Source organism: Megalobrama amblycephala, linkage group LG9, assembly GCF_018812025.1.
Source record: "Megalobrama amblycephala isolate DHTTF-2021 linkage group LG9, ASM1881202v1, whole genome shotgun sequence".
Classification (NCBI taxonomy): Eukaryota; Metazoa; Chordata; class Actinopteri; order Cypriniformes; family Xenocyprididae; genus Megalobrama; species Megalobrama amblycephala.
Window position 1 is genome coordinate 43,082,386 of NC_063052.1, and position 27,860 is coordinate 43,110,245.

The window sequence follows — 27,860 nt, forward strand, 5'->3', positions numbered from 1 at the left end:
ACGCCTCCACTATGGTTTTGCTTTGTATTTAAATAAAAAACATTTCATTCAGTTGGATAACGGTTGTTGCCGCTCCATATTTACAGAGTTATGCGCGATCGCGAAAGTGAAAGTAAACGCGAGCGCGCATTCAAACGCGATTTCAATACCTCGCATTTGAAAGCGGCTCCCTGATGAATACAGATATCTCTCAGTATGAAAGCTATTTTAGGCTGGGCAGTGTAGTGTAACCATCTCTTAGCTCTGTATCAAAGAAAAATTTGGTCTTATTTGCACTTTGAATATTGAGAGAGTGTGGTTATGGTTGCACTTAATGTAAAGTGTTACCATGAAAACGAATAACAGTTTTCTCTTAATCTTATTAAGCACAAACAATAAGGTTTCATTTGTAAACATTAGTTAATGAACTGTGAACTATCATGAACTAACAATGAATGACTATTTTTATTAACTAACATAAACAAAGATTAATAAATACTGTAGCAAATATATTGCTCATTGTTAGTTGATGTTGGTTAATACATTAATGTTAATAAATGAGACCTTATTGTAAAGTGTTACCATTTTTATTTATACTGTTTTTATTTCTATGATCAGTTTGTGGAAAGGAGTTCAGTCAGGAGGTCAAAAGTTGTAGAAGCTCATAAATCATGTACAGTAAGGTCTGAAGAGACTGAAATCATACAGAAGAGAAGTCAGTCAGTTGAGTTTGTGGCAAAACCTTTTACAGTGCTTTCGCCATCTTGTCTCGTCTCGTGAGATACCTGTCTCGTCACACCCCTAAGTACTAGTATAGAATTTACTCTTTTTATTCTTGCCTGAACTAAAATATTTAATGTAAAAAATTACATTTGTTTTTTGCCATGGAGTCAAAACAAAGCCCTTCAAATCATGTGGAAGCTACAGAAGCTTTGCTGAAGAAAGGAAGTGAAGCTCTTTGTGGTTTAGTGTCTCTGCAGTGCATTTAAACCTGCAGTTTGATCAAAGCTGTTACGAACGAAAGACAATGGAGAAGATCTTGTTCTTTTGTGTTTTTTTGTACAGGATTCTTCAGATCACTTCTAGCGGTAAATTTATTCAACTTTACAATTTCACATCATTGACCTTTTTATCCTTAATCATTTTTAATCTAAATCTTTTAAAATGATCAGTTTATGATTTTTTCCCCAGATGTTTCAGGACATAATGTGACTCTGTTAAGATTACAGCTAAACGGAAACATCAGTCTGAAGTGCAGCGTGACCAGCAGACATGACATGGCCTGGTATCGCCAGGATCCTGATTCTGGACAAATAAAGATAATGGTGTGGTCGTACTACGGAAACCTAGCTTGGGGAGAAGATCCAGACCCTCGTATCACAGTTAAATCAGATAGTGGGAGCAACACTGCATCTCTAGTTATTGAAAATCTAACAGAGTCAGATTCGGGTCTTTATTTCTGTGGAACAAGATCATGGAATCAAGACAGGCACTTTCACAAACCCATCAGACTACAGCTCGAGGGTTAGTACTGCTGACTTTTCAGTTCTCTCAAAGCTTTATTTTTAATGCTGAGACTGATGAGAATTATTTGACTGTTTCTCAATTTATTTCAATCATCACTAGAACTACACGTTTTTTTTTTTTTCATGGCAATGCCATTGAAGAACCATTTTTGTTTCCACAAAGAACCTTCTAGTGATCAGTTCTTAAAGGAACTATTGTTCCCTTTCAGTCGGTCACGTTCGACGTACGTCAGCACGTCAATGGACATTGGCGTGCGATATTTGCATAACGCACCCCTCCCCAAACCGGGGCATATAAAAGGGGGAGGAGATGCAATCGCACTCTGTCTTTCGCTTCGGAGCCAAGCGTTGGTGTCCTACGGCTGAGAAGATCTTCAAACAAGAAAACAGCACTCTTACCGTGTTTGGCGCGACGACATTGCAGCGAGTCCACGAGCTTCCGGGTCTGGGCGGCAACATCGGCTGTGAGACAGCGTTCTGCTGTAATTCCAACTGAGTTTGGTCTGCGATTTGGCCGGGTATGGCCCGTATGTGTGTTTTCCACACTCTTGTGACACTCCCTGTGTGTCTCATTCACAAAAGAGCTGTGATTCCCCCTCTATCAGACTTTACAGACGAACCCTGCATCTGGGGAGATGGCATTTCGTCTGTGCGCTACTGGATGTGGTCGTTCCCTGGTCCCTGCTGATGGGCACAATCGCTGTATCACGTGCTTGGGCGTTCAGCACGCTGAGGCAGCGTTTGTAGATGGTTCATGTTCTCATTGTGAGAACATGACTATCGCGGTGCTGAGGTCGAGACTTTCGTTCCTTGGTTCTCAGGGAGCGGGGGTCCCCTCCCCTATGCCCCGTGCGGCTGTTTTCTCTGGCCCCGGTCGGAGTGACGGTCCGTCGGCGTGTAGGCAGGGTGACTTGAGGATCACGGTTAGGGCTTCCCCGCCGAGCGCTGCTCCGCGGGCCCCTGCCGCCTCTTCAGCACCGCAGCCAGTGGTGTTACCGCCGTGCCGTGCCGGGCCCTCTTCGGAGCATGCGGTACTGTCCTTCGGTGCCGGTGTCGTATACGGGGATCCCTCCAGTCGAACGGTCTGTAGCGATGCAGTTGTGCCCTACGGCCGCCGGCTGGCGTGGAGAACCACGCCTTCCGTCCCGAGCCTGTAAGATTTCTTCCTCTCTGACGGAGAAGGCTTACAGAGCTTGTGGGCAGGCCGCCTCCGCCCTGCATGCCATGGCCCTTTTGCAAGTATACCAAGCAAAAGCGTTATCAGAAATGCCGCAGGCCAACATCTGCTGGGGAGTTGCGTGCTGCCACCGATCTCGCTCTCCGGGCGACTAAAGTGACAGCACGCTCCGTTGGTCAAGCGATGGCTACTATGGTAGTCCAGCAGCGCCATTTATGGCTAAACCTGGCTGACATAAGGGAGACCGATAAATATCGGTTCCTGGACTCCCCCGTGTCCCAGGCTGGCCTTTTCGGCGATTCAGTGGAGAGCTTCGGCCCAACAGTTCTCCGCTGCCCAGAAGCAGGCTGAGGCGATAAAACATGTCCTGCCCCGCCGGCCCGCTGCTGCCTCCACCCAGCCGGCGGCACAACCTCAGCCTGCTCGTCGCCGAGGGCGCCCGCCCGCATCGTGCTCCGCCCCTGCTAAGTTGGCCAAGCAGCAGCCTCCACCAGCCAAACAGCAGGGAGCCGGTGCCGGACGTGGCGCCCAGCCCGCTCAAGCCAAGCCAGGTGGCAAGAGGTCGAGGAAGTCGCGATCCTGAAGCGGGCGACCTGGAGGAGGAAGTTGCAGCTCTTCGGGGGAGGATTCCATCATCTCCTCCACTCCTGGGGGAGGGCCGGGAGAAATTTGTTGTGTCTGTCCTGCCGCTGGCTCTCCGGAGTCCAGCGGTATCCACCTTTTCACAGAAAGAGCTGTTTCCCTTCCTTCCTCCAGGTCACAAGAGGGCGCGGCTGTCAGGACCCGGGGCCCTGCCTCGGTGTCCGCAGCCCCCTCTCAATTCGCCAGAGGGGGGCACCCCGATGGTGCAGGCCGTACCACGTGTACCGTCTCCCATCGGTGCTGTCACCCCGCAGAGTCTGACTCCACTTCGGGCCACTGTGCCGTCCGAGTCGAGCCTCAGTACTCTGCCTCGCTGCCCCACTCCTGGTGCGCCTGTGGTGCCCTTGGTCCCGCTCGTTCGGTGTCTGGAAGCCTGGCTAGCGCTTCCCAGCCCGTCCCGCTGGCTCATCCGTACTGTCAGGCTCGGCTATGCGATTCAGTTCACCCGGCGTCCCCCAGTGTTCAGAGGTGTCCACTACACTCAGGTGTCACTGGACAGTGCTCCTGTTCTTTGGGCGGAGATTGCTGTCCTCCTGGCGAAGGATGCAATCGAGTCGGTCCCTCCAGCCGATATGAAGTCAGGGTTCTACAGTCCCTACTTCATTGTACCGAAGAAAGGAGGTGGGGTACGGCCAATCTTGGATCTGCGAGTCCTGAACCGGTCCCTTCACAGGCTGCCGTTCAAGATGTTGACGCAGAAACGCATTTTTCAATGCATCCGTCCCCAAGATTGGTTCGCAGCGATAGACCTGAAGGACGCGTACTTTCATGTCTCGATTCTGCCTCGTCACAGACCCTTCCTACGGTTTGCGTTCGAGGGTCGGGCATATCAGTACAAAGTCCTGCCCTTCGGGCTGGCCCTGTCCCCCCGCGTCTTTACGAAGATTGCGGAGGCGGCCATTGTTCCCCTCAAGGAACAAGGCGTTCGTATTCTCAACTATCTCGATGACTGGCTTATTCTAGCCAGCTCGCGAGAACAGTTGTGCGAACACAGAGACCTGGTGTTGGCACACCTCAGCCGGTTGGGTCTTCGGGTCAACTGGGACAAGAGCAAACTCTCCCCCGGGCAGAGGATCTCTTATCTCGGTATGGAACTGGACTCGGTCGCCCTGACTGCGCAACTCACAGAGGAGCGCGTCCAGTCGGTGTTGAACTGCCTGAGTATGCTCAAGTGCAGGACAGCGGCCCCACTGAAAATGTTTCAGAGGCTCCTGGTGCATATGGCATCCGCAGTCGCAGTCACGCCGCTCGGATTGCTTCATATGAGGCCGCTCCAACACTGGCTCCATGGCCGGGTCCCGAGATGGGCGTGGCAACGCGGCACGTTCCGTGTTCCTGTGACACTGAGCTGCCGCCGTGCCCTCACTCGATGGTCAGACCCCTCGTTCCTGCGGGCGGGAGTTCCCCTCGAACAGGTGTCCAGGCATGCTGTGGTCCACACAGATGCCTCGACCTCAGGGTGGGGCGCCACGTACAACGGGCATGCAGCTTCGGGTCTTTGGACGGGGCCTCAGCTGCATTGGCATATCAATTGCCTCGAGTTGCTGGCAGTTCGTCTTGCGCTGGGCCGCTTCAAGGAGCTGTTGACAGGCAAGCACGTTCTAGTCCGCTCAGACAACATCGCGACCGTAGCGTACATCAACCATCAGGGTGGTCTACACTCCCGCCGCATGTCGCAACTCGCCCGCCATCTCTTGTTATGGAGTCAGAAGCATCTGAGGTCGCTTCGTGCCATTCATGTCCCAGGTATGTTCAACCGTGCAGCCGATGAGCTCTCACGGCAGCCTCCACTTGGGGGCGAATGGAGACTCCATCCCCAGGTGGTCCAACTGATTTGGCGTTACTTCGGCGAGGCTCAGATAGATCTGTTTGCCTCCCAGGAGAATGCTCAGTGCCAGTGGTTCTATTCCCTGACCGCAGGTACTCTCGGCACGGATGCGCTGGCACACAGTTGGCCCCGGGGTCTTCGCAAATATGCGTTTCCCCCAGTGAGCCTTCTTGCACAACTCTTGTGCAAAGTCAGGGAGGACGGGGAGCAGGTCTTGTTGGTGGCCCCTTATTGGCCCACCCGGACATGGTTTTCGGACCTGATGCTCCTCACGACAGCCCCTCCTTGGCCGATTCCTCTGAGGAAGGACCTTCTGACTCAGAGAGGGGGCACCCTGTGGCACCCGCGTCCCGACCTGTGGAACCTCCATGTGTGGTCCCTGGACGGGATGCGGAGGTTCTAAGTGATCTCCCGCAAGCGGTTGTAGACACCATCACTTCCGCTAGAGCTCCTTCCACTAGGAGCCTCTATGCGTTGAAGTGGAACCTGTTCGTTGAATGGTGTTCTTCTCACCGAGAAGACCCCCGATCATGCTCGGTCAGATCCGTGCTTTCCTTCCTGCAAGAGGGCTTGGAGCGAAGGCTGTCTCCCTCCACCCTCAAAGTGTATGTCGCCGCCATTGCCGCACATCACGATGCAGTTGATGGGAAGTCCTTGGGGAAGCATGATCTGGTCGTCAGGTTCCTGAGGGGAGCGAGACTGAATCCGCCTCGCCCCCCCTCCATACCCTCTTGGGATCTCACCTTAGTTCTTTCATCCCTTCGGCGTCATCCCTTCGAGCCCTTGCAATCAGTCGAGTTAAAAGTACTGTCCCTTAAGACCGTCCTCCTGGTTGCATTGGCCTCGCTCAAGAGGGTAGGGGACCTGCACGCATTTTCGGTCGACGAATCGTGCCTGGAATTCGGGCCTGGGGATTCTCACGTCTTCCTGAGACCCTGGCCTGGATATGTGCCCAAGGTTCCTACCACTCCCTTCAGAGATCAGGTAGTGAACCTGCAAGCGCTGCCTTCGGAGGAGGCAGACCCAGCCCTGGCTTCGCTCTGTCCAGTTCGCGCTCTGCGCGTTTACGTGGATAGAACTCGAAGCTTCAGGACCTCAGATCAGCTCTTTGTCTGTTACGGAGGCCAGCAGAAGGGAAAGGCTGTCTCTAAGCAGAGGATGGCCCACTGGATTGTGGATGCCATCGCCCTGGCTTACGATTCCCAGGGCGTGCCTTGCCTGTTCGGGTTGAGAGCCCACTCCACCAGAGGAGTGGCCTCTTCCTGGGCGTTGGCTCATGGCGCCTCGCTGACAGATATCTGTAGAGCTGCGGGCTGGGCGACACCCAACACGTTTGCTAGGTTTTATAGCTTACGTGTGGAACCGGTTTCTTCCCGTGTACTCGCTTCCACTAGCCGGTAGACGCATTGAACCTGTTCTATGTGTCGGCTTGCAATGCCATTCCCGCCCTCTGGGCTGGATACGTGCATCTTTGGGCGGCTAGAGCCTGCGCTGGGCACTGGAAGGAGTTTCGTAACTGTGGCGTTTTATTTGGGATCCCAATTCGTCGGTCATTACTGACATATGTCGAACGTGACCGACTGACTGACCGACCGACCGACGTACGTCCCGTCGCCACAGTTTCTGTACCCTCGCTGCAGTGCGGACACCAGTTGTCTCCTCAGCGAAAAACAGAGTGAGATTGCATCTCCTCCCCCTTTTATATGCCCCGGTTTGGGGAGGGGTGCGTTATGCAAATATCGCACGCCAATGTCCATTGGCTTGTTTTAGTTTTCTCGAAGCTGATAGGGGCTCTCTAGCGATATCCCAATTCGTCGGTCACTACTGACGTACGTCTCCGTTCCCTCCTTCAGGGAACGAGGGTTACATACGTAACCGAGACGTTTTCTTAGTGTGAAGAACATTTATATCATCTATAGAACCATTTTCCACTATAAAGAACCTTTTGTGCAATAGAAAGATTCTGTGGATATTAAAGGTTCTTATTTTGTGTTTGAGCTCCAGAAATGAATTATTCCTCAAATCATGTGTGTTTTTGAGAAGTTTGCTGATATAATAATATTGAAACTCTTTGTGTTTGATGATCATACATTTAAAATATTTCCAGACAAGCTGACAGACAGAGAGGACTCAGTTCATTCTGTCACAGAACCGCCAGAAGATGTTGAGATCACAGGTGAGAGTGGAAATCGAGTAATAAGTTATGCAAATTTTAACAATCTAAAGAACTTTTTTCCACCATAAAGCACATTTTGTCCAATGGACATATTTCTGTGGATGTTAAAGGTTCTTCATTGAACCATCAAAGTGAAATAAAAACTTTTATTTTAAGAGTGTAACTGTTCATAGTTACTGAGCAACATAACTATACTCACATTATTACAGAATGTGTATTTTACTGCCATTTTATCACAGATGAATGTTTTGTGTCTTTGTAGATGGGTTGACGATGCTAGAACGTGTGCTGATATTCAGTGGTGTTGGACTCGCTGCTTTTGCGTTTTTTCTGACTACAGTCGTCACAGGGCGAAACATTCACCATCACGGCTGGCAGAAAGGATGGGCCGCAGCCAAACGCGCTGGTCTGACAAATCAAAAATCACCTAAATGACAAATTTGTGTGCTTTATTTTTGCTCTCATCCCAATAATCAGCATTTTTGTATGTTGCCACCAATGTGGCACACCAATATGACTCAGATGTGGTTCTGGTGGCCAGATCTTCTGTTGTGGCAAAGCTCTAGAGCAACATTAATACGTGCGTATAATCTGAGTTCAAAAGAAAGTATAAATACAATCTGTTTTATGGCATATAAAACTTGTTCAAATAAAATGTCTTCAATGTAAATGTGTTGTTGAGAGTTCTGCTTAAATAAACAGCATTAATACTAACAAATCACACGTGTTGTGCATTTGCTGACAGAAAACCATCATAGCAATGCTAATTCATAGCAATCTGTTCTCACAGTTTTAGAAAAACCAAAAACCACGTTGACCATGATAATCATGATTTCCTGACTGAATGGAATAAGATCATGCGACTAAAACCACAAAAATATGAGGTTAGACCACCTTAATGGTTGATGTATGCTACGGTCAACATGCTTGCAAACTAATCCTGGGAGCGAACGCAGGTGAGGATGTGTTTCTGCATGAGCATCTTGAATGGGAGCTTGTGAAGGGCCCGATTCAAGACACACAGATCCAAGATTGGCCGTAACCAATCCCCCCTCTAATTGTACCCACCTAATTGTAATTGTAGAATTAGTTTGCTTACTATAAAAGCCAGAAGTGTTTTGAGGCCTACTGTAAGGTCAGATGTATCTGAGAAGTTAGCTTGGCCACTAAACATATTTTGCTGGTAGTTTTCCACCAGACAACAGGAGGATGTGAAATGTATAAGATCATTATTAAGGGTGTCATGCGAAGGCTTCTTGCCTCTGGGGAGTGTTGATTGTTTTTGATACAATGTTTCATTTTACCTATGAGAAAGAGTTGACCATCAATTGGCAGAATTCCACCACAAGAGATCAAGTCAAATGATGTAGACTAGTTGGCAGTCGGCCACCCGTACAAAGATAATTTAAACACCACACATTCTCTACTTAGCAAAATGATTACAACACAATTTATGTAGTGTTAATCACAAATGATTGACCAGATGAAAGTGCATCTCACATCTTATGCAAGCAGTTCAGACAAGTTAATAAGTTGCTTGAAAGTGTCTTGATCTTCACAGCTGAGCTGTTCAAACACCATCATTTGTCTTCCAAAATGCAAGAAAGCACAGACACTAGAATGATTAGTCACAACGTCTACTGGGATATCTGCTGTTTCCAACCTGACAAACCTCTAGTCTAACCTGTGAAAATACCATATGAGAGTGAGTGTGCATGTGTGTGTGTGGGAGGGGATGTGTGCTAAAGTGTGCTAAAGGTCACCATGTGAATGTTGCAGCCAGTATTTATGAACATCTCCTGCCATCACTCCATCTCTTCTCTTCTCTTCCATCTCTGAGACCAAACACAGCAGGAATGAAGCTGAAGCTGAAGCTCCCCAACCCGGGTCTGGATGAACGGATCCCCTCTCACGCCGACCTGGAGAAGCTGGAGGTGGAGGAGGCTGGAGAGCGGCCGCAGTGGGACAACAAAGCCCAGTACATGCTGACCTGTGTGGGCTTCTGTGTGGGGCTGGGCAACGTCTGGAGGTTCCCCTACCTCTGCCAGAGCCACGGAGGAGGTGAGACTGACCAAACAAGACACCAACGAACATCTGAACATCAGATCAAGCGTCTGTATCTGTGGGATCTTTACGCCTGCATTTAAGAAGGAAGAACTTGAATTGCATATAAAACTTCCATCCATTTGTATCACACAGTTTTAACATAAACTAAGAAATGTAATGTGATGCATATTTGTCAATCAAATCATGGTATAATTTATTATTAACTATTTGCATCTATTTGATTATATTCAAATAATCATATTTTTAAAAATGCATGTATTCAAATTGCTTAGAATCACCACAAACTTCATGTTCAACATGACATTTATCAGCTTTTTTTATAGCCAACAGAGGTTGTGTAAAGTGTGTTTGTGTTTCTTAATTTATCATCAAAGACAATATTTTGCATGTAATATGATGACATTAAGACATTTTTATGATTGTTTTAAAGGAGCTGTGCAATAAAATAGTTGATTTAGAAAAGAAATTGGCATGTCATTATTTTTAAATATATCAGTGTATTAAAAGAAATTTGTTGAAAAGGGTTTCTGGGAGCAGTAAAATAGTACAACCCATAAACATTATCATGATTGTTTGTATTTTAAAGATTGAAATGATGTAATTCTGTGTGTTTTCATATGTGTATATGATAGAGAGATCACCATAAACATAGTTAAACATTAATTCAACAGATGAAAGAGCAACACTGCTGACAAACACCAGATTAATTACGCTATTAAAACTGATGGAAGTTTCCATTCAGAAATGCAGTAAACGTCTCCATGTGTCCGTTTGCTAGTTTAATATAGATAATTACTCTACAAGTGGCTTTTGTAGGGTGAGTATAGTATATTCATCAAGAGACACTAATTATATTATATTTTAAATAGTAAAGCTGTTTAAGATAATCCAGCCAGATCAAGTTGAGAAACTGACATAACAAAATACATTTTTACTTTTGGTCTGCGCAGCTGACTTTAACCATGAAATGCACGGGTCAAATTGACCCGCAAACATTAAAATCGTACGCACATTACACAACACATCTGTGTCGAAACTTTGCATCCATGTTCAAGTGAAAACTTCACAAAACGTCAAGAAAAATCATCATGGGTTAAGCAGCTCAACAATCGATGCGGGTCAAACTGACCCACAACATAATTTCAGGGAAGAGATCTCAATAATGTTTCAAACTGAGCTCAGATTTACTTAAAAACCAAAGTCTAAAACCAAAAGTTATATAGATGTCCATATGAACTCAAACATTTCTCATCAAATGATCTGAGCTTATCCATGTTCATGTTATATCTCTATACTCTTACTGTAGGACAGCGATTGACTCATTCGTCCAGCTTCATTTCTCCCGAGGATCTTAAGGAGAAAGATATGAGCTATGAAAGCACAACCAATCTCATCTTCCAAAAAAACATATTCATCATGACATATTCATTTCACCTTCACCTCAGGTTATCGTCATGTGGACTTTTGAAGCGTTGGGCTGATAAGAGTCAAACGCTCAGATAAAGACACAGATGTTTGCTTACATCACTTTGTTTCCAAAACAGCTGCTGCAGTATGACACAGCGAAGAGCAAACACTTTACAATAAGGTTTCAGTTGTTAGTTAATGTAAGTTAGTGCATTAACTCACATTAACCAACGGGACCTTTCATAAAGTGTTACAGAACATTTTAAAGTAAAGGAAAATTTGGTAACAATTTACAATAACATATTAGAATTTATTAATCTTAGTTGATTTCATTAACCACTCTGAGTATCATAGCAACACCCTAGCAACCGCATAACGCCCTAGCAACCACAGAGAATACCCCATCAACAAACAATTTGTCTGAGACTTAAAACCTTTAAACTTAAAAGTACTTCAAATTTAAATAATTTAAACTTCAAACCTTTAAAATTGATTCATATTTAAACCCTTCAAGCTTTTTAAACTCTCTCTGTCACACTACAGTGGTGTGAAAAAGTGCCTGCCCCCTTCCTGATTTTTTATTTTTTTGCATGTTTGTTACACTTTAATGTTTCAGATCATCAAACAAATTTAAATATTAATGATAATACAAGTAAACACAACATGCAGTTTTTAAATGAAGGTTTTTATTATGCAGGGAAAACAAAATCCAAACCCACATGGCCCTGTGTGAATCTAATAACTGGTTGGGCCACCCTTAGCAGCAACAACTGCAATCAAGCATTTGCGATAACTTGCAATGAGTCTGTTACAGCGCTGTGGAGGAATTTTGGCTCACTCATCTTTGCAGAATTGTTGTAATTCAGCCACATTGGAGGGTTTTTGAGCATGAACTGCCTCAATAGGATTGAGGTCAGGACTTTGACTAGGCCACTCCAAAGTCTTCATTTTGTTTTTCTTCAGCCATTCAGAGGTGGACTTGCTGGTGTGTTTTGGATCATTGTCCTGCTGCAGAACCCAAGTTCGCTTCAGCTTGAGGTCACGAACAGATGGCCGGACATTGTCCTTCAGGATTTTTTGGTAGACAGCAGAATTCATGGTTCCATTTATCACAGCAAGTCTTCCAGGTCCTGAAGCAGCAAACGGCCCCACACCATCACACCACCACCATATTTTACTGTTGGTATGATGTTCTTTTTCTGAAATGTTGTGTTACTTTTACGACAGGCGTAATGGGACACACACCTTCCAAAAAGTTCAACTTTTGTCTCGTCAGTCCACAGAGTATTTTCCCAAAAGTCTTGGGGATCATCAAGATGTTTTCTGGCAAAACTGAGCCTTTGTGTTCTTTTTGCTCAGCAGCAGTTTTCATCTTGTTACTCTGCCATGCAGGCCATTTTTGCCCAGACTCTTTCTTACGGTGGAGTCATGAACACTGACCTTAACTGAGGCAAGTGAGGCCTGCAGTTCTTTGTATGTTGTTGTGGGGTCTTTTGTGACCTCTTGGATGAGTCGTCGCTGTGCTCTTGGGGTAATTTCGGTCAGCCGGCCACTCCTGGGAATGTTCACCACTGTTCCATGTTTTCTCCATTTGTGGATAATGGCTCTCACTGTGGTTCACTGGAGTCCCAAAGCTTTAGAAATGGCTTTATAACCTTTTCCAGACTGATAGATCTCAATTACTTTCTTTCTCATTTGTTCCTGAATTTCTTTGGATCTCAACATGATGTGTAGCTTTTGAGGATCTTTTGGTCTACTTAACTTTGTCAGGCAGGTCCTATTTAAGTGATTTCTTGATTGCGAACAGGTGTGGCAGTAATCAGGCCTGGGTGTGGCTAGAGAAACTGAACTCAGGTGTGATAAACCACAGTTATGTTTTAACAGCACTTTTTCACACAGGGCCATGTGGGTTTGGATTTTGTTTTCCCCTTCATAATAAAAACCTTCATTTAAAAACTGCATTTTGTGTTTACTTGTGTTATCTTTGATTCATATTTAAATTTGTTTGATGATCTGAAATTAAAGTGTGACAAACATGCAATAAAAAATTAAAAATCAGGAAGGGGGCAAGCACTTTTTCACACCACTGTATATCTAAACTATTCAACTCTTCAAGCTTTTACAATGACTTAAAACCTTTAGGCTATTGGCTTTCCCAAGCAAACATCAAGGTTTGTTTACAAACTTCTCATTTCTCCTTATATAGAACCTTTCTGGCATAAAGTGTTTAAAACTGAGTCAAGAGCCCTTCAGTTCTAAACAGAACCCCAAGAGTGATGCACTATAAAATGTAACTCTTTAAAATGTTTTAAAATTGCTATAAAATGCTGTTTCAATAATAATTGTGTGCAATAAAATGATTAAACAGGAGTTTGTGCTGCTGAAAATAAATGAACTCACGGTTTTCCAGGAGCGTTTATGATCCCATTCCTGATCCTTCTGGTTCTGGAGGGAATTCCGCTCCTGCACCTGGAGTTTGCCATCGGACAGAGACTGAGGAAGGGCAGCGTCGGCGTCTGGAGATCCATCAACCCCTATCTAGTAGGAGTCGGTGAGTGTTAATGCAGGACACTACAGGTCAACTAAGTCTCACTATTTCACCAGTTGATTAATCACAAAAGTTTTCTAAAATGTAATGATTAAATATGCAAATTATGCATTCATTAAACATGAAGTAATTTGCATACATTTCCAGAACGATAACGACACAGAGGAACGGTCGGAATCACTTTCTGAGCGATTTTACCAACTGTAAACTTGAAACAGCCAATTAGCTTTAAAGATCTCGAGTATTTAAAGAGAGACAATAAAACCGCAGCACACTTATAATAAACAGATGGATATCATGCATTGATGTGGACGCTGATATAGTGATGGTTCTTGGTGTGAACAGGCCTTAAATGTGATTCTCACCCTCAGGTATCGCCTCCATGCTGGTGTCCTTCATGGTGGGAATGTACTACAGCACCATCACTGCCTGGGTCATGTGGTACTTCTTCAATTCCTTTCAGGACCCTTTACCCTGGAATCAGTGTCCAATCAATGAGAACCAGACAGGTACAGAGCGTCAGTATTCATTGCAATCCACTGTGACGTCACTCGTGTGGCTCTTTATTTACCTGACTGCACACAAAACAACCAAAGGAAAACCTGTCAAACTAAAATTTTATTTTTTTATATCACAAAAACTGATTTCCTCGCTCAGTATTTTTTGTCTTGTTTTCCAGAACAAATATCCAAGTAAGGTTTCGCACGGGCAAATACACAGATCCAGTTGTGCTAATGACTTGCGTGTGTCCGTGAACAGGGTTCGTGTCTGAATGCGAGCGCAGCTCTCCCGTGGATTATTTCTGGTACAGAGAGACGCTCAACACGACGCCAGTGATCGGTGACTCCGGGGGTCTGCAGTGGTGGATCGTCTTGTGTCTGTTCTGCATCTGGACGCTGCTCTGGGTCTGCTGTCTGAGAGGCATCGAGACCACTGGGAAGGTACAGCACTTGTGTCCATCACACACTTCAGCCTTCTGTCATCATTTACTGCTCTTCCATATCGCTCTAAACCTGCAGGACTGTCCGTAGCGTGGAAGTCAGTGGGGTTCAATGTTGTTTTGGACCCCATTGACTTTCATTTATTGTTCTGGTTAAGCATTAGCTAGCGCACAGACTGACAGTATAGTTAGAAACAGCCTGATAGTTTTGACCAACGCTAAGAAAAACACTCATAAAACTGATAATGTGAGGAAACTGATATAATCGCTGCACATGTTTTACACTATTATATAAAGAACACAAAGGGCAGCGAGATTCAGCCTGCTGTAAAGATCCCAAACGGATCTACAGCTACTAATAGCTGTAATGGCATCATTGATAACACACACTTTTCTGGTAAATTACAGGATGCAACTGTAAGAACAGGAAGGGAACTTCCCAGTTGTATTTGATGCCAAAATCTAAAGAAAATAAATATGAAGTTACAATTTGTATAAAGAAAGAGAAATCTTCTTAAAACCGTTATAAAACCATCTTAAAACTGTCAGCTTGACCCTTTACCAACTCACTTAGTTAAAGCCTGTCTACCATATTTGTCTTCTTTAGCTACTAAAATGGTTAATTCCTCACTTGTTTCTGGCCTTGTCCCCCCTTAACTCTTAAATGGACTCTCTGGTCGAACTCAGTTCGTTCAACTTAAACATTTCTAGTCAAAATCATCTAAACTCACCACTGGTGTTCCTCAGGGTTCGGTCTTGGGCCCTCTTCTATTCATCATTTACTTGCGTCCTCTTGATTATATTTTTTTGAAAATATGGTATTAATTTTCATGGGGCTGCTGTAAAGATCCCAAACGAGACTAATAGCTATAATGGAATCACTGATAACAGACACTTTTCTGGTCCGGTTGTATTTCATGCCAAAATCTAAAGTAAATAAATCTGAAGTTACAATTTGCATTTTCATGTTTCCGCCCACTGTTGTTTCCTTCCACTCCCCACCACAGGTCTACTGTTCACCATTAAGACTTTTTCATTGCACACATGCAGTCAAGTCACTCTGGACTACATTTCCCACAATTCCCTCAGCTAGGCACTGATCACACTCACACTTGTTTCCCATCAGGTTCTCTTTATAAGCTGCACTCCTTCACACACACGGCTGAGTAGTGTCTCTGCCTTGTTGCCGTGTATTTCTGTCTGTTCCTTGTTCTGCCTAGTCTAGCCTGTGTTTTTGACCCTAGACTGATTCCTTGTATGATGATCGTTTGCTACCTGTCTTGACCTCTGCCTGTGTTTTGGATTACTCTTTTGCCTTGCCTTCTTGTTACTGTTTGCTGGTGTTTGACCTACTGCCTGTATGACTACGCTCTTATTAATAAAGCCTGCACGTGGATCTCCAACTCTGTTGTCCCGTCCCATCCGTTAGAGAATACTCAGCCATACCAAGATCCAGCGGCTTTTATGAGCATTTCCAGTCCAACCATGGACCCAGTCAACCAGCTACTACATCTTCGACAAAGGGCTTTTATCCATTGAGGAGTATGTTCACCAGTTTTGTGAGTTCTCCTATAAAGTTTCATTTGATGTGGCTTGAAAGGACATTTTCTGTTTTGGTCTAAATGAGCCCATAAGATCCTGGTTTCCTGAAGGGAAGTTTAATTGTAGTCTAAAAGACTTTATGGACTATGCCCTAATTTTGTGTTGTTCATCTTTCACTGTGGGGGAAACGGAGAACTTTAAGAACCCAAAAAATGTTTGGGGGGAGGGTCAACTCCAACAAGCTCTGGTGGCAGCAGAGCTTGTACCGTCACAAATTTCTATGCCTTCCAGTCTGATTATTGCAACCCCGATACTCTCCGCACTTCCAAACCCAGTAATTCCCTCACCAGATCCTGTTCATGTGATGGCCGCATCAGAGTCCATTCCTGTATTTGCAGATCTTCCAGAGCCTCGCCACGTCTCAGCAGCAGATCTTCCAGAGCCTCGCCACGTCTCAGCAGATCTTCCAGAGCCTTGTGACGTCTCAGCAGATCTTCCAGAGCCTCGTGACGTCTCAGCAGATCTTCCAGAGCCTCGTCACACCTCAGATCTTTCTGAGCCCTCAGCCGAGATGGCTGCCATGCCTGAGCCCTCAGAGATTGCAGCACTGGCCATTATGGCCACTGCCATTTGGTGTGTGTGGGCTGCGCCAGAGTCCCAGAGCCCGCTCCAGTCCTTGAAACCGCTCCAGAGCCCACTCTAATCCTTAAATCTGCTCCTGAGCTTGCTTCAATCTATGAGTCCATTCCTGAGTCCACCTCTGTCCATGAGTCCAGTCCTGTGTCTGTCCCAGTTCTAGAATCCAGCCTCATGGTCATCCCTGAGTTCCCTGTCTGCCTTGAGACGACTATTGAGGTGGTCTTCGAGCTTCCTGTCTGCCTCGACATGACCGCATAAATCAAACCAGAACTGTCCGTTTGTCCCGACGTAACCGCAAAGGTTGTTCTTGAACTGTCTGCTTGCCGCTACATGACCAGAGAGGACGTTCCAGTCAGAGCCCTGGAGGGCTTTTCTGAGCTCCCTGCCTGTACTGTCATGGCCCTAGTGGCCAATGCTAACCTCTCTGTGCTTCATGTTTCAGTTTCTCCTGTTCAGCCATGTTGGTTCCCAGTGTTACCTGAGCTGCAGTGGTGGTCATCTACTCCGCCATGGGGATTCTCAAGCCCGTCTACCTGGCTGTCTGTCCAGTCCTCTTCGTTCTGGCCATCTGCCCCACCCCTGTTTCCAAGTCACCTTCCTTTCCACGGACCTGAGCCCTTCATCCCGCCCCCTGTTCCGCCTCCGCTCCACCTCCCTCCAAGATTTAGGAGCGTCTGGAAGCCACTCCTTTGAGGGGGGGTTCTGTCATGTTCCTAGCCTGTGTTTTGACTCTAGACTGATTTCTTGTATGATTATCGTTTACTGCCTGTCTTGACCTCTGCCTGTGTTTTGGATTACTCTTTTTGCCTTGCCTTCTTGTTACTGTTTGCTGGTGTTTGACCTCTGCCTGTATGACTATGCTCTTAATAAAGCCTGCACATGGATCTCCAACTCCATTGTCCCGCTCCCCATCCGTTACATGCATAAAGAGAAATCATCTTAAAACAGTTTATTATTTTCATAATTCAGATTATTTTCATGATACATTTACAACCAAAATAATCACTATTGTTTAGAATAATTGCATTTTCAAAAAAGCATTTTTCATTAAATGCAAAAATGTATTTTTATTAATTAATAAAACTTAGTAATTTCAAATCATTTTAATGACAAATTCCATGAGTTTTTTTTTTTTTTTTTTACATTAAAGTATAGGCAGAGATTTTGGGAGAAATGTGGTTTGTGTTCAGGTTACTCATTTAATGAGTTCAGATCAATGAAGCCATACAAACAATCAGTTCCAAAATGAAACAAAAACTGTGCTAACTGAAGTTGATAAAAAGACTGAATCCAATATTTGGTGAAAATAAAGCATAATGAGAGATTTAAAAGTACACCAAATTAGGTGAAGGATCTTCAGCACAGCAGAAGGGCTTTAGTAAATGTCACAGATCTTATTTCCAGACAGGTTTTGGTCAGGATTCAGATATTGAATGTGGCATCTCTTATCTCCTCAGGCTGTGTACATCACCTCCACTCTGCCATACCTGGTCCTGACCATCTTCCTGATCAGAGGACTGACGCTCAAAGGCTCTGTGAGCGGAATCAAGTTCCTCTTCACTCCAGATGTGAGTCTGACTCGACTACACTCATTTCAGTTCACTTGTAAATAATTCAGGTTGTGATTCCCTCTATCCAGCTCCTCCTTTGCCTCCACATTCTGTCCTTTCTACTTTCACTCCACCAACTGTTGAGGAGATACTTTGGCATATCTAGAAATCCAAATCTATCATCTGTCAGCTCAACTCTTTACCAACTCACTTAGCTTGTCGGCCATATTCGTCTAATTAAGATACTAAAATGGTTAATTCCTCACTTGTTTCTGGCCTTGTTCCCCCTTAACTATCTGGTTACTCTCAGTTCATTCACCTTAAAAAATTCCAATCAAAATCATCTAAACTCACCTCTGGTGTTCCTCACGGTTCGGTCTTGGGCTCTTTTCTATTCATCATTTACTTCTTCTTGGCTATATTTTCAGGAAATATGGTATCAATTTTCATCTGCCTTCCAAGCCCTCATGTTCCTTTCCTCCACCTTCTCTGTCCAGCTGTTTACCTGAAATTAAAGATTGGCTTTCATCCAATCAATAGCGGTAAAACAGGAGGACAACTCTTAAGAACATCGTTTTTTTGCAGTGTAAAACTGCTCATGAATGTGTTTTGATGCATGTGTGAACAGCAGAATCCAGCTGTGACTATGATGTCTATGTAAGTGTAGTGAATGATGCGTTTCCTCACTGATCGTGTCTCGTTCAGCTGGACGAGCTGCTGAATCCGTCGACGTGGCTGGACGCGGGAGCGCAGGTGTTTTACTCCTTCTCTCTGGCGTTTGGAGGACTGATCTCATTCTCCAGCTACAACTCTGTGCAGTGAGTCTCATCAGCTCTTTATGTTTGACAGCTGCAAAGTAAAGCAGTGAGTTTGTGTCAGTATAATGATGTCGCAGGGTTGATCTTTCTAAAACAAGGAAAACATGTTCTCCTCTATCTCTGCAGTAATAACTGTGAGCAGGACGCCGTCATCATCTCTGTAATAAACGGCTTCACATCGATTTACTCTGCCATCGTCATTTACTCCATCATCGGCTTCAGGGCGACCGAGAAGTTTGACGACTGTCTCAATGGGTAAATGTTAATTTCTGTCTAAATTAAATGGTTTTTCAGAAATGACAGCTGGAACAGATCTGAAACGGACTTTAATGATATTTAAAGGAATAGTTTACCAAAAAAAAAAAATTGTCATTATTTTCTCACTCTCATTTTGTTCCAAATATGTATGCTGTTGTTGTTTCTTCTTCTGTGGAACAAAAGAAGAAGAAAAAGCTCCTATGAACAACAGTTTACAGTGACCAAAGTTAAAAGTAGTCCATATAATTATTTTTTATTTAATTAAAATTATTTATTTATTTCCTATTATAAAATGTAATTATATATATATATATATAAATAAACATGATACATATATAAAATTCATATTAAAACAATACATATATATTTATATGAATTAAACAAAATAGATTAAAATATATTTGATATTTTTATTTAATAATATATATTAGATATATTTTATAATAAATACATGAAATATATATTTAAATAACAAGTATATATGCTGTAAATATATAAATTATTGAATTATTTTCATATATATTTTATATATTATATTTAATTTATATTATTAATTTATAATTATATATACATATATTAAATAAATATATTTAATACATATATAAAATTCATGTTAAAATAATACATATATCTATATTTAATAAACATTAAATAGATTACAATATATTCAATGTGTTTAATTAATATATTTTATATATTTTAAAATACACATTTTAATTCATTATAATAAATCATACACACAAATATATATTTAATAATATATTTATATACACATATATATTTTGTTTTATATATATATATATATATATCTATATATATATATATATATATCTTGTGTATTTATTGTCTTGAAGTGTTTATCTGTATGTTATATATATATATATATATATATATATATATATATATAAAATCTTTTTTTATATTTTTAAAAAATATATATTTTAAATGTATATTAAAAATAAATAAGTAAATTAATATATAAAAATATGTAATTTTATATTTTTATTGTTTTCCCATTTTTCAAAAGATAATTTACTCAAATTTGTTTATTCGCAGTAACATCGTGGCGCTGCTGAACGCGTTTGAACTGCCGGAGGGAAACATCACAGAGAGCAACTATGACAGTGTTCTGCAGCATCTCAACAGCACATCACCAGCAGTCATTCAGGAGCTCCAGCTCAAGACCTGCGACCTGCAGATGCTCCTCAGTCAGGTCTGTCTACACGACTCCAGCGTTTCTCTCAAAGGCTCTTCAGGATCTCATCTAAATGAGGGTCAAATAGCGAGTAGCTGACCACATCCTATTATTTGTTGCAGGGCGTTGAGGGAACCGGTCTGGCCTTCATCGTGTTCACTGAGGCCATCACCAAGATGCCCATCTCTCCTCTCTGGTCAGTGCTGTTCTTCATCATGCTCTTCTGTCTGGCACTGTCCACCATGTTTGGCGGTGTTGAAAGTATGGTCGCACCGCTCCAGGACCTCAACATCCTCCCCAAGAGGTGGCCGAAGGAGGTCTATACAGGTACATTTGCACAGAATAAAGTCAGCATGAAACAGAAGCTGTGCTAGTCTTTTCTTTTCAGTAGTGTGAAAAAGTGCTTGCCCTCTTCCTGATTTTTTATTTTTTTGCATGTTTGTCACACTTTAACCCTCTGGGGTCTGAGGATTTTCGGGGCCCTGGAGAAGTTTTGACATGCCCAGACATTTGTGCTTTTTACAGTTGTTCATAAACATATTAATGGAGAAAGTGTCATTACACTGTATTCAGCACAAACTAGGCTACAATAATATGTGAGGAACATGTATGTACAGGTTTGTGTTTTTGAAGGAATAATGTTTATGCATGGTTATTGAAAAAAAAAAAAAAAAAACTTAAGTAACTGAAATAAGGCCAAAAAATATATTAAATCTGTGTACACAAGACTTCTGGGTATTGGAGGTTGTAGACTAGAGTTTTTGTTTCAAAATGATGTAAAAATTATCCTGCCCACTCGTTCATATATACCAATATATTGATTTAATTTTTGTAAGACACTTTTTGTCAAGAAACACAGTGTGCGTGGAGGCATGAATCACCATGAATAATCATGTAATTCACACCTGAGAAGACAAAAGAATTGCATAATGACCTGTAATGACTTGCATATTAATGAGCTCTTTCAGTCAGGTAGGCTGTGAAAAAACCATCTGTGATCATGTCTCAAGCTCATCATGGTGTATATCATACACATACAGAAAAAACAGCAATACTGTTAAATATTATTTCAATTTAAAATAATGGTATTCTATTATATACTTTAAAGGTCCCGTTCTTCATGATCCCATGTTTCAAACTTTAGTTAGTGTGTAATGTTGTTGTTAGAGTTTAAATAAAATCTGTAAAATGTTAAAGCTCAAAGTTCAATGCCAAGCGAGATATTTTATTTAACAGAAGTCGCCTACATCGAACGGCCAGTTTGGACTACATCCCTCTACTTCCTTCTTTAATGACGTCACTAAAACAGTTTTTTGACTAACCTCCGCCCACAGGAATACACAAGAGTTGCGTTTGTAGAGTGTGTTTGTCGCCATGTCGTCGAAACGCTGTTATTTTCATCCCGCAGTCCAATCACCGGGTCTGATTCCGGCTCAAATTGATAGGGTAAAATTAAAGACATGTTTACAATAACACTGAGCGCGTGCATCTCCACGTTATGGTAAGAGGCGTGACCTTTCCGGGCAAGATGCGCTAAACTGCTGTCGAATCACAACACAGGAACCGCTGGCACAATCAGAACTCGTTACGTATTTCTGAAGGAGGGACTTCATAGAACAAGGAAGTCATCAGCCCGTTTTTATGATAGTGGAAACAGCGGTATACAGATAAGTAAATTATGTGAAAAATACTGTGTAAATACATGTTATATTGCACACTATAAACACAATCAAAGCTTCAAAAAAACACGAAAAACAGGACCTTTAAAATATAATGTATTTCTGTGATGCAAAGTGTCTGAACAATTATGTTACCTCTGTGGCATTTCACATAACCTTTTAGCTTAAAAGCATGCACATATGGAGAAATATTGATGGATTCTCATATGTCAATTTTCTATACAGAGAAGTAATATTTTTTCAATATTTATCTTTTCATACAGATTACATAAACACAGAATATTTGTTTTCGTTTTGACTTTTCAACGTTTCTTTAGACATAAGTCTAATTTTTTTGTGATTAGTATTCACTAAGTTACAGTTCATTTTCTGAGAACTATCAGATTGGACTTCGTTCAGAGGGAGAGGAGAGATCACGCATCATGTTAATTTTCATTATTTTGCAAAAAGCACAACATTTTGTTTTTACTCTGAGTGTACACAAATAAAAGAAGATATTCCACAGATTAAAATGGTGTATAACTCTTAATTGTATGTGCAACATTGATGGAGTATTTTGAGTCTCTTTCACACTGGTAAGAAAAAAAAACCACCGACCCGAGAGAGTTTATGTTTCAGATCATCAAACAAATTTAAATATTAATGATAACACAAGTAAACACAACATGCAGTTTTTATTATGAAGGGAAAACAAAATCCAAACCCACATGGCCCTGTGTGAATCTAATATCTGGTTGGGCCACCCTTAGCAGCAACAACTGCAATCAAGCGTTTGCAATAACTTGCAATGAGTCTGTTACAGCGCTGTGGAGGAATTTTGGCTCACTCATCTTTGCAGAATTGTTGTAATTCAGCCACATTGGAGTGCTTTCGAGCGTGAACTGCCTTTTTAAGGTCATGCCACAGCATCTCAATAGGATTGAGGTCAGGACTTTGACTAGGCCACTCCAAAGTCTTCATTTTGTTTTTCTTCAGCCATTCAGAGGTGGACTTGCTGGTGTGTTTTGGATCATTGTCCTGCTACAGAAACCAAGTTCGCTTCAGCTTGAGGTCACGAACAGATGGCCGGACATTGTCCTTCAGGATTTTTTGGTAGACAGCAGAATTCATGGTTCCATTTATCAGAGCAAGTCTTCCAGGTCATGAAGAAGCAAAACAGCCCCAGACCATCACACCACCACCATATTTTACTGTTGGTATGATGTTCTTTTTCTGAAATGTTGTGTTACTTTTACTCCAGATGTAATGGGACACACACCTTCCAAAAAGTTCAGCTTTTGTCTCGTCAGTTCACAGAGTATTTTCCCAAAAGTCTTGGGGATCATCAAGATGTTTTCTGGCAAAACTGAGACGAGCATTTGTTCTTTTTGCTCAGCAGTGGTTTTCGTCTTGGAACTCTGCCATGCAGGCCATTTTTGCCCAGTCTCTTTCTTACGGTGGAGTCATGAACACTGACCTTAACTGAGGCAAGTGAGGCCTGCAGGTCTTTGCATGTTGTTGTGGGGTCTTTTGTGACCTCTTGGATGAGTCGTCGCTGTGCTCTTGGGGTAATTTCGGTCAGCCGGCCACTCCTGGGAATGTTCACCACTGTTCCATGTTTTCTCCATTTGTGGATAATGGCTCTCACTGTGGTTCACTGGAGTCCCAAAGCTTTAGAAATGGCTTTATAACCTTTTCCAGACTGATAGATCTCAATTACTTTCTTTCTCATTTGTTCCTGAATTTCTTTGGATCTCAACATGATGTGTAGCTTTTGAGGATCTTTTGGTCTACTTAACTTTGTCAGGCAGGTCCTATTTAAGTGATTTCTTGATTGCGAACAAGTGTGGCAGTAATCAGGCCTGGGTGTGGCTAGAGAAACTGAACCCAGGTGTGATAAACCACAGTTATGTTTTAACAGCACTTTTTCACACAGGGCCATGTGGGTTTGGATTTTTTTCCCCCTTCATAATAAAAACCTTCATTTAAAAACTGCATGGAATCAAGCACTTTTTCACACCACTGTATATGAGTGAAATGCTTCGCAAACAAGAACAAATGTAGGGCGGGGCTTGATTTTGTCCATGGGGAATTGATTGGATGGTTGTGATTTGCTATTGGTGGATCTCATGTGAATGACAGGTTGCCCTGCCCTCATCATCAGAGAAGAGATGAATTTAAAACAATGATGTGCACAGATAAATCATAATAATCCCTGAATTTGAAATTCCATATTCTTGTTTTAATTGTTTCAGGTCTGGTGTGTTTCGTCTCTTTTGGTTTTGCGATCATCTTCGCTCAGGGTTCTGGTGAATATTGGCTGGCTCTGTTCGACGGCTTTGCCGGATCCATTCCATTACTGATCATTGCCTTCTGTGAGATGATGGCTGTATCTTACATTTATGGGATTGACAGGTGAGTCTACGGCAAGGATGCATGGAAAAATGTTTCTTTTTAAAAGTGAGTTTACACTAGTAGCCGTGCGATATAGCTGTATATCAGCACGGCTGTGATTGATGATTCAGCCGTAGGTAATCACAGCGTGCTGATATACAGCTATATTGCACGGCTACGAGTGTGATATTGCATTTATACAATAGTTTGACGGCATGAGTGTGCAAATAAATAAGAAATAACAATGGATTGTCTTTAAAACCTTGTTTTGTGACAGTATAACAGTAGTATCTATAAAAATATGGTGAGTTTGCTCGTCTGCCATGACACTCGCTGTGAGAATGCTGACAGTGGAGTGATTCAAACCGTGAAATGGTTCCTGTGGGATATTGGTAGAATATCGTATGGCTGGAATTGATATGGTGAGACTGACCTGTTCTCTGTACACAGGTTCAACGATGACATCAAGTTCATGATCGGTCACAAGCCCAGCTTCTTCTGGCAGGCCACCTGGAGGGTGATCAGTCCTCTCATAGTGCTGGTCATCTTCCTGTTCTACTTCGTCACGACTGTGAGCAAAGATCTGACCTACATCGCCTGGGACCCAGAGTCTGTACGTGCCGTCCGCACCACACCGCATTCAGTCACATGTTCCTGAAAATAAGGGGATGTCTTGGTTACCATGGCAACCATTTCATGTCTATGGTCAAACAATAAGACACAGATTTGCATGGGATCAAAAATATCAGTTTGATTATTAATTTCCAGACAAACTCCAAAGAGAATCTCCAATAGTGTAAGAAAGAAAGAAATGCATTACTTTTAGGTTTGCTTTCTTTCCAAAAACATCAAATCTTTTGAAAATTGTGACCCAGTGACAGCTGACAAAAATCTGGCTCATATACATCACAAAATGTGTTCTGTGTCCAATAAATAAACATGTGAAAAACATTAATAAATAATTAAGAATAATAAATAAATAATTCAATTGGAAATAAAATAAATATAAGTAATACATAAATGTGATAATATGAGTAATACATATGAATAATAAATAAATACATCTAAATAAATTAGTAATATGAGTAATTTATAAGTGTAATAAATAAATATGAATAATACATAAATAATAAACAAATAAATAAATATGTAATACATAAATATTAATAGTAAAAATATAAATACGAGTAATGCATAAATGTGATAAATATGAGTTATACATATGAATGTGTAAATAAATGAGTAATAAATAAGAGTAATAAATAAATAAATATGAATAATAAATACATTAGTATAGTTAAACTTGTTATAAATAAACAAACAAAAGTAATAAATAAATGAGTAATACATAAATATGCGATAAATAAATATGAGTAATACATGAATAATAAATTAATTAATAAAATGTGTAAATAAATTAGTGATAAATATGAGTAATTCATAAATAAGTAAAATATAAATAAGTGTAATAAATAAGAGGCATTATTTTATTTTATTTTATTTTTAGGCTATATATATATATATATATATATATATATATATATATATATATATATAGGAATAAAAAAAATTGGCCATAGGAGGTAAACATTTATTTTAAAACTGTACTGTATTGTTTATGTTTGATTTATGTTGAAGTACAGTACATGGCTTTTAATGTTTGTAATTAGGCTCTTAATAATACCGGTCTTCAAACATAAGCAATTATCGGTATCGGCCAAAAGTTTCATATCGGTGCATCCCTAATAAATGAGTAGCCTAATAAATAAAACAGTACAAAATAAACTTATGTTGTAATAAATAAATACGAACAACAAATAGATGAGTAAAAAACAAATAATTGAGTAATACATAAGTAAATATGCTGTTGCCTGATTAACATTGACAGGAGAACTTCCCTACGCTGGCGACGCGCTCCTACCCGGACTGGATTTACGTCATCATCTTCATCCTGTCGGGCGTTCCAGCGCTGGTCATCCCGGCCGTGGCCCTGTACAAACTCATCAGGAACCGCTGCTGCAGAACAGAGGAGAAACACGCAGAACTGCTCTACTCAGCCAATCAGCACACAGATCATTCAGCACTGGGACAGAAACACAAACGCACATTGAAATGTGAAGGAAGTAACGGAGAGTAAATGTGATCACGATCATGCGTGAAGAAATAACCAGTGACATCAACTCGAGTTTACATGTGATTTGCACTGAGCGGTAAAAGATACTTTTATATATGCAAAACAGAGTTCATATGTCTACATCTATTTTATTGTATTATAATGGAGTTGCTGAAGACACACAAACATCTACAGTCCAACACAACGCCTATAAACGATAATGACCCAGAAAACAGACGTTCACCCAGATGTCTCCGCTGTCAACTTCATGCACATCGAACTGAAAGTCAAGAGCAAGCAAAATATTTTGTCTGATTTTTTTGCATTTGTAAAAAACTATTTTCATCTTTATATAAGCTAATATTTAATTATAAATAAGTATTTTGGGGATTTATATGCTTTATCTCATATAATTGTAACGTGTCAATGCAGGGAAGAGAATCCAAATGCAAGCAGAAATTTAATAAAAGAGATGATCAAAACATGAACAAGAAATCTAGAAACACAGGGCAAAACACACGCTACATCCTCACAAAGACAACGACTGACAAAGACTGATTGAAAGACACAAGATAGGCCTGGTTAACAATGTAATTATATGATCAGTGATGATGAGTCCAGACAAAGGATTATGGGGGATGAAGTTGAGTGTCAATGGTCTGGGGTGGAGTGCCCTCCGGCAAGGGCGTAGATTTGGTTTCAACATTGGGGGGGTTGAGCATTGGTATGCTGCCTGTTATTATTTTTTTTAATTACTTTTTTTTTTTTTTTTTTTTAAGGTGTATAGCGTTTTTGGTTAATTTATTTCTTATCTATCTATCTATCTATCTATCTATCTATCTATCTATCTATCTATCTATCTATCTATCTATCTATCTATCTATACTTTATGGAATTTATCTATAACCATTCATCAAATTCTAACATAATGGAGTGATTCTAAAAAGAAAGAAATTATGTTAAATATTGAAACCGCCAGTAGGTGGCAGCGATTCGACATTTTAATAAATCTAAATCGTTCATTCAAGCAAATTCGTTCAAAATCAGATTAATTAAGGAAGAAAACAAACACCGATGTGAATACTTTTGTCATTGATAAGATACTATTGAAAAATGAAGTAACAAAACAGACGGCTGTTTTAGTAACTGGTTACAGTTACACTGATAGTTATGGCTAAATTGCAATGGATTAGCTAGTTAAAATATATGTGGAGTGTACTTAGCTATTACAATGTTTTCATACCTCCTTCTCCATATATGCTTTATTCTTTTTAACGTCCCTCTTTGAACAGAAGTTTAATATAGTCGGCTGGACAACGTTTCTCTTCATTTTTTGGTGCTACCCGTGCTCTCCATTCAAACATTAGAGCTTCACTCGCGTTGTTTTGGTGAAAGTGCGACGC

At 41.7% G+C, this 27,860-nt stretch overlaps 1 protein-coding gene and 1 long non-coding RNA gene across 2 annotated transcripts; one reads left to right on the top strand and one right to left on the bottom strand.

Moving 5' to 3' along the window:
• The first annotated feature begins 868 nt into the window (after positions 1–868).
• Positions 869–27,175, top strand: LOC125276021 (sodium-dependent neutral amino acid transporter B(0)AT1-like). The gene is made up of 15 exons (XM_048203418.1): positions 869–1,067; positions 1,171–1,503; positions 7,260–7,328; positions 7,591–9,389; positions 13,213–13,353; positions 13,722–13,859; positions 14,110–14,291; positions 17,929–18,039; positions 18,727–18,839; positions 18,966–19,094; positions 20,154–20,310; positions 20,415–20,619; positions 24,206–24,365; positions 24,795–24,957; positions 26,233–27,175. The coding sequence occupies exons 4-15, from the start codon at positions 9,044–9,046 to the stop codon at positions 26,479–26,481; spliced, it is 2,094 nt and encodes a 697-aa protein (XP_048059375.1). The 5' UTR covers positions 869–1,067; positions 1,171–1,503; positions 7,260–7,328; positions 7,591–9,043; the 3' UTR covers positions 26,482–27,175.
• Positions 18,319–24,834, bottom strand: LOC125276023. Its single transcript, XR_007186565.1, has 3 exons — positions 24,778–24,834; positions 18,709–18,870; positions 18,319–18,526 (listed from the first exon to the last, which is right to left on the bottom strand). It is a non-coding gene; the product is annotated as an uncharacterized LOC125276023 (long non-coding RNA).
• Positions 27,176–27,860: the final 685 nt, after the last annotated feature.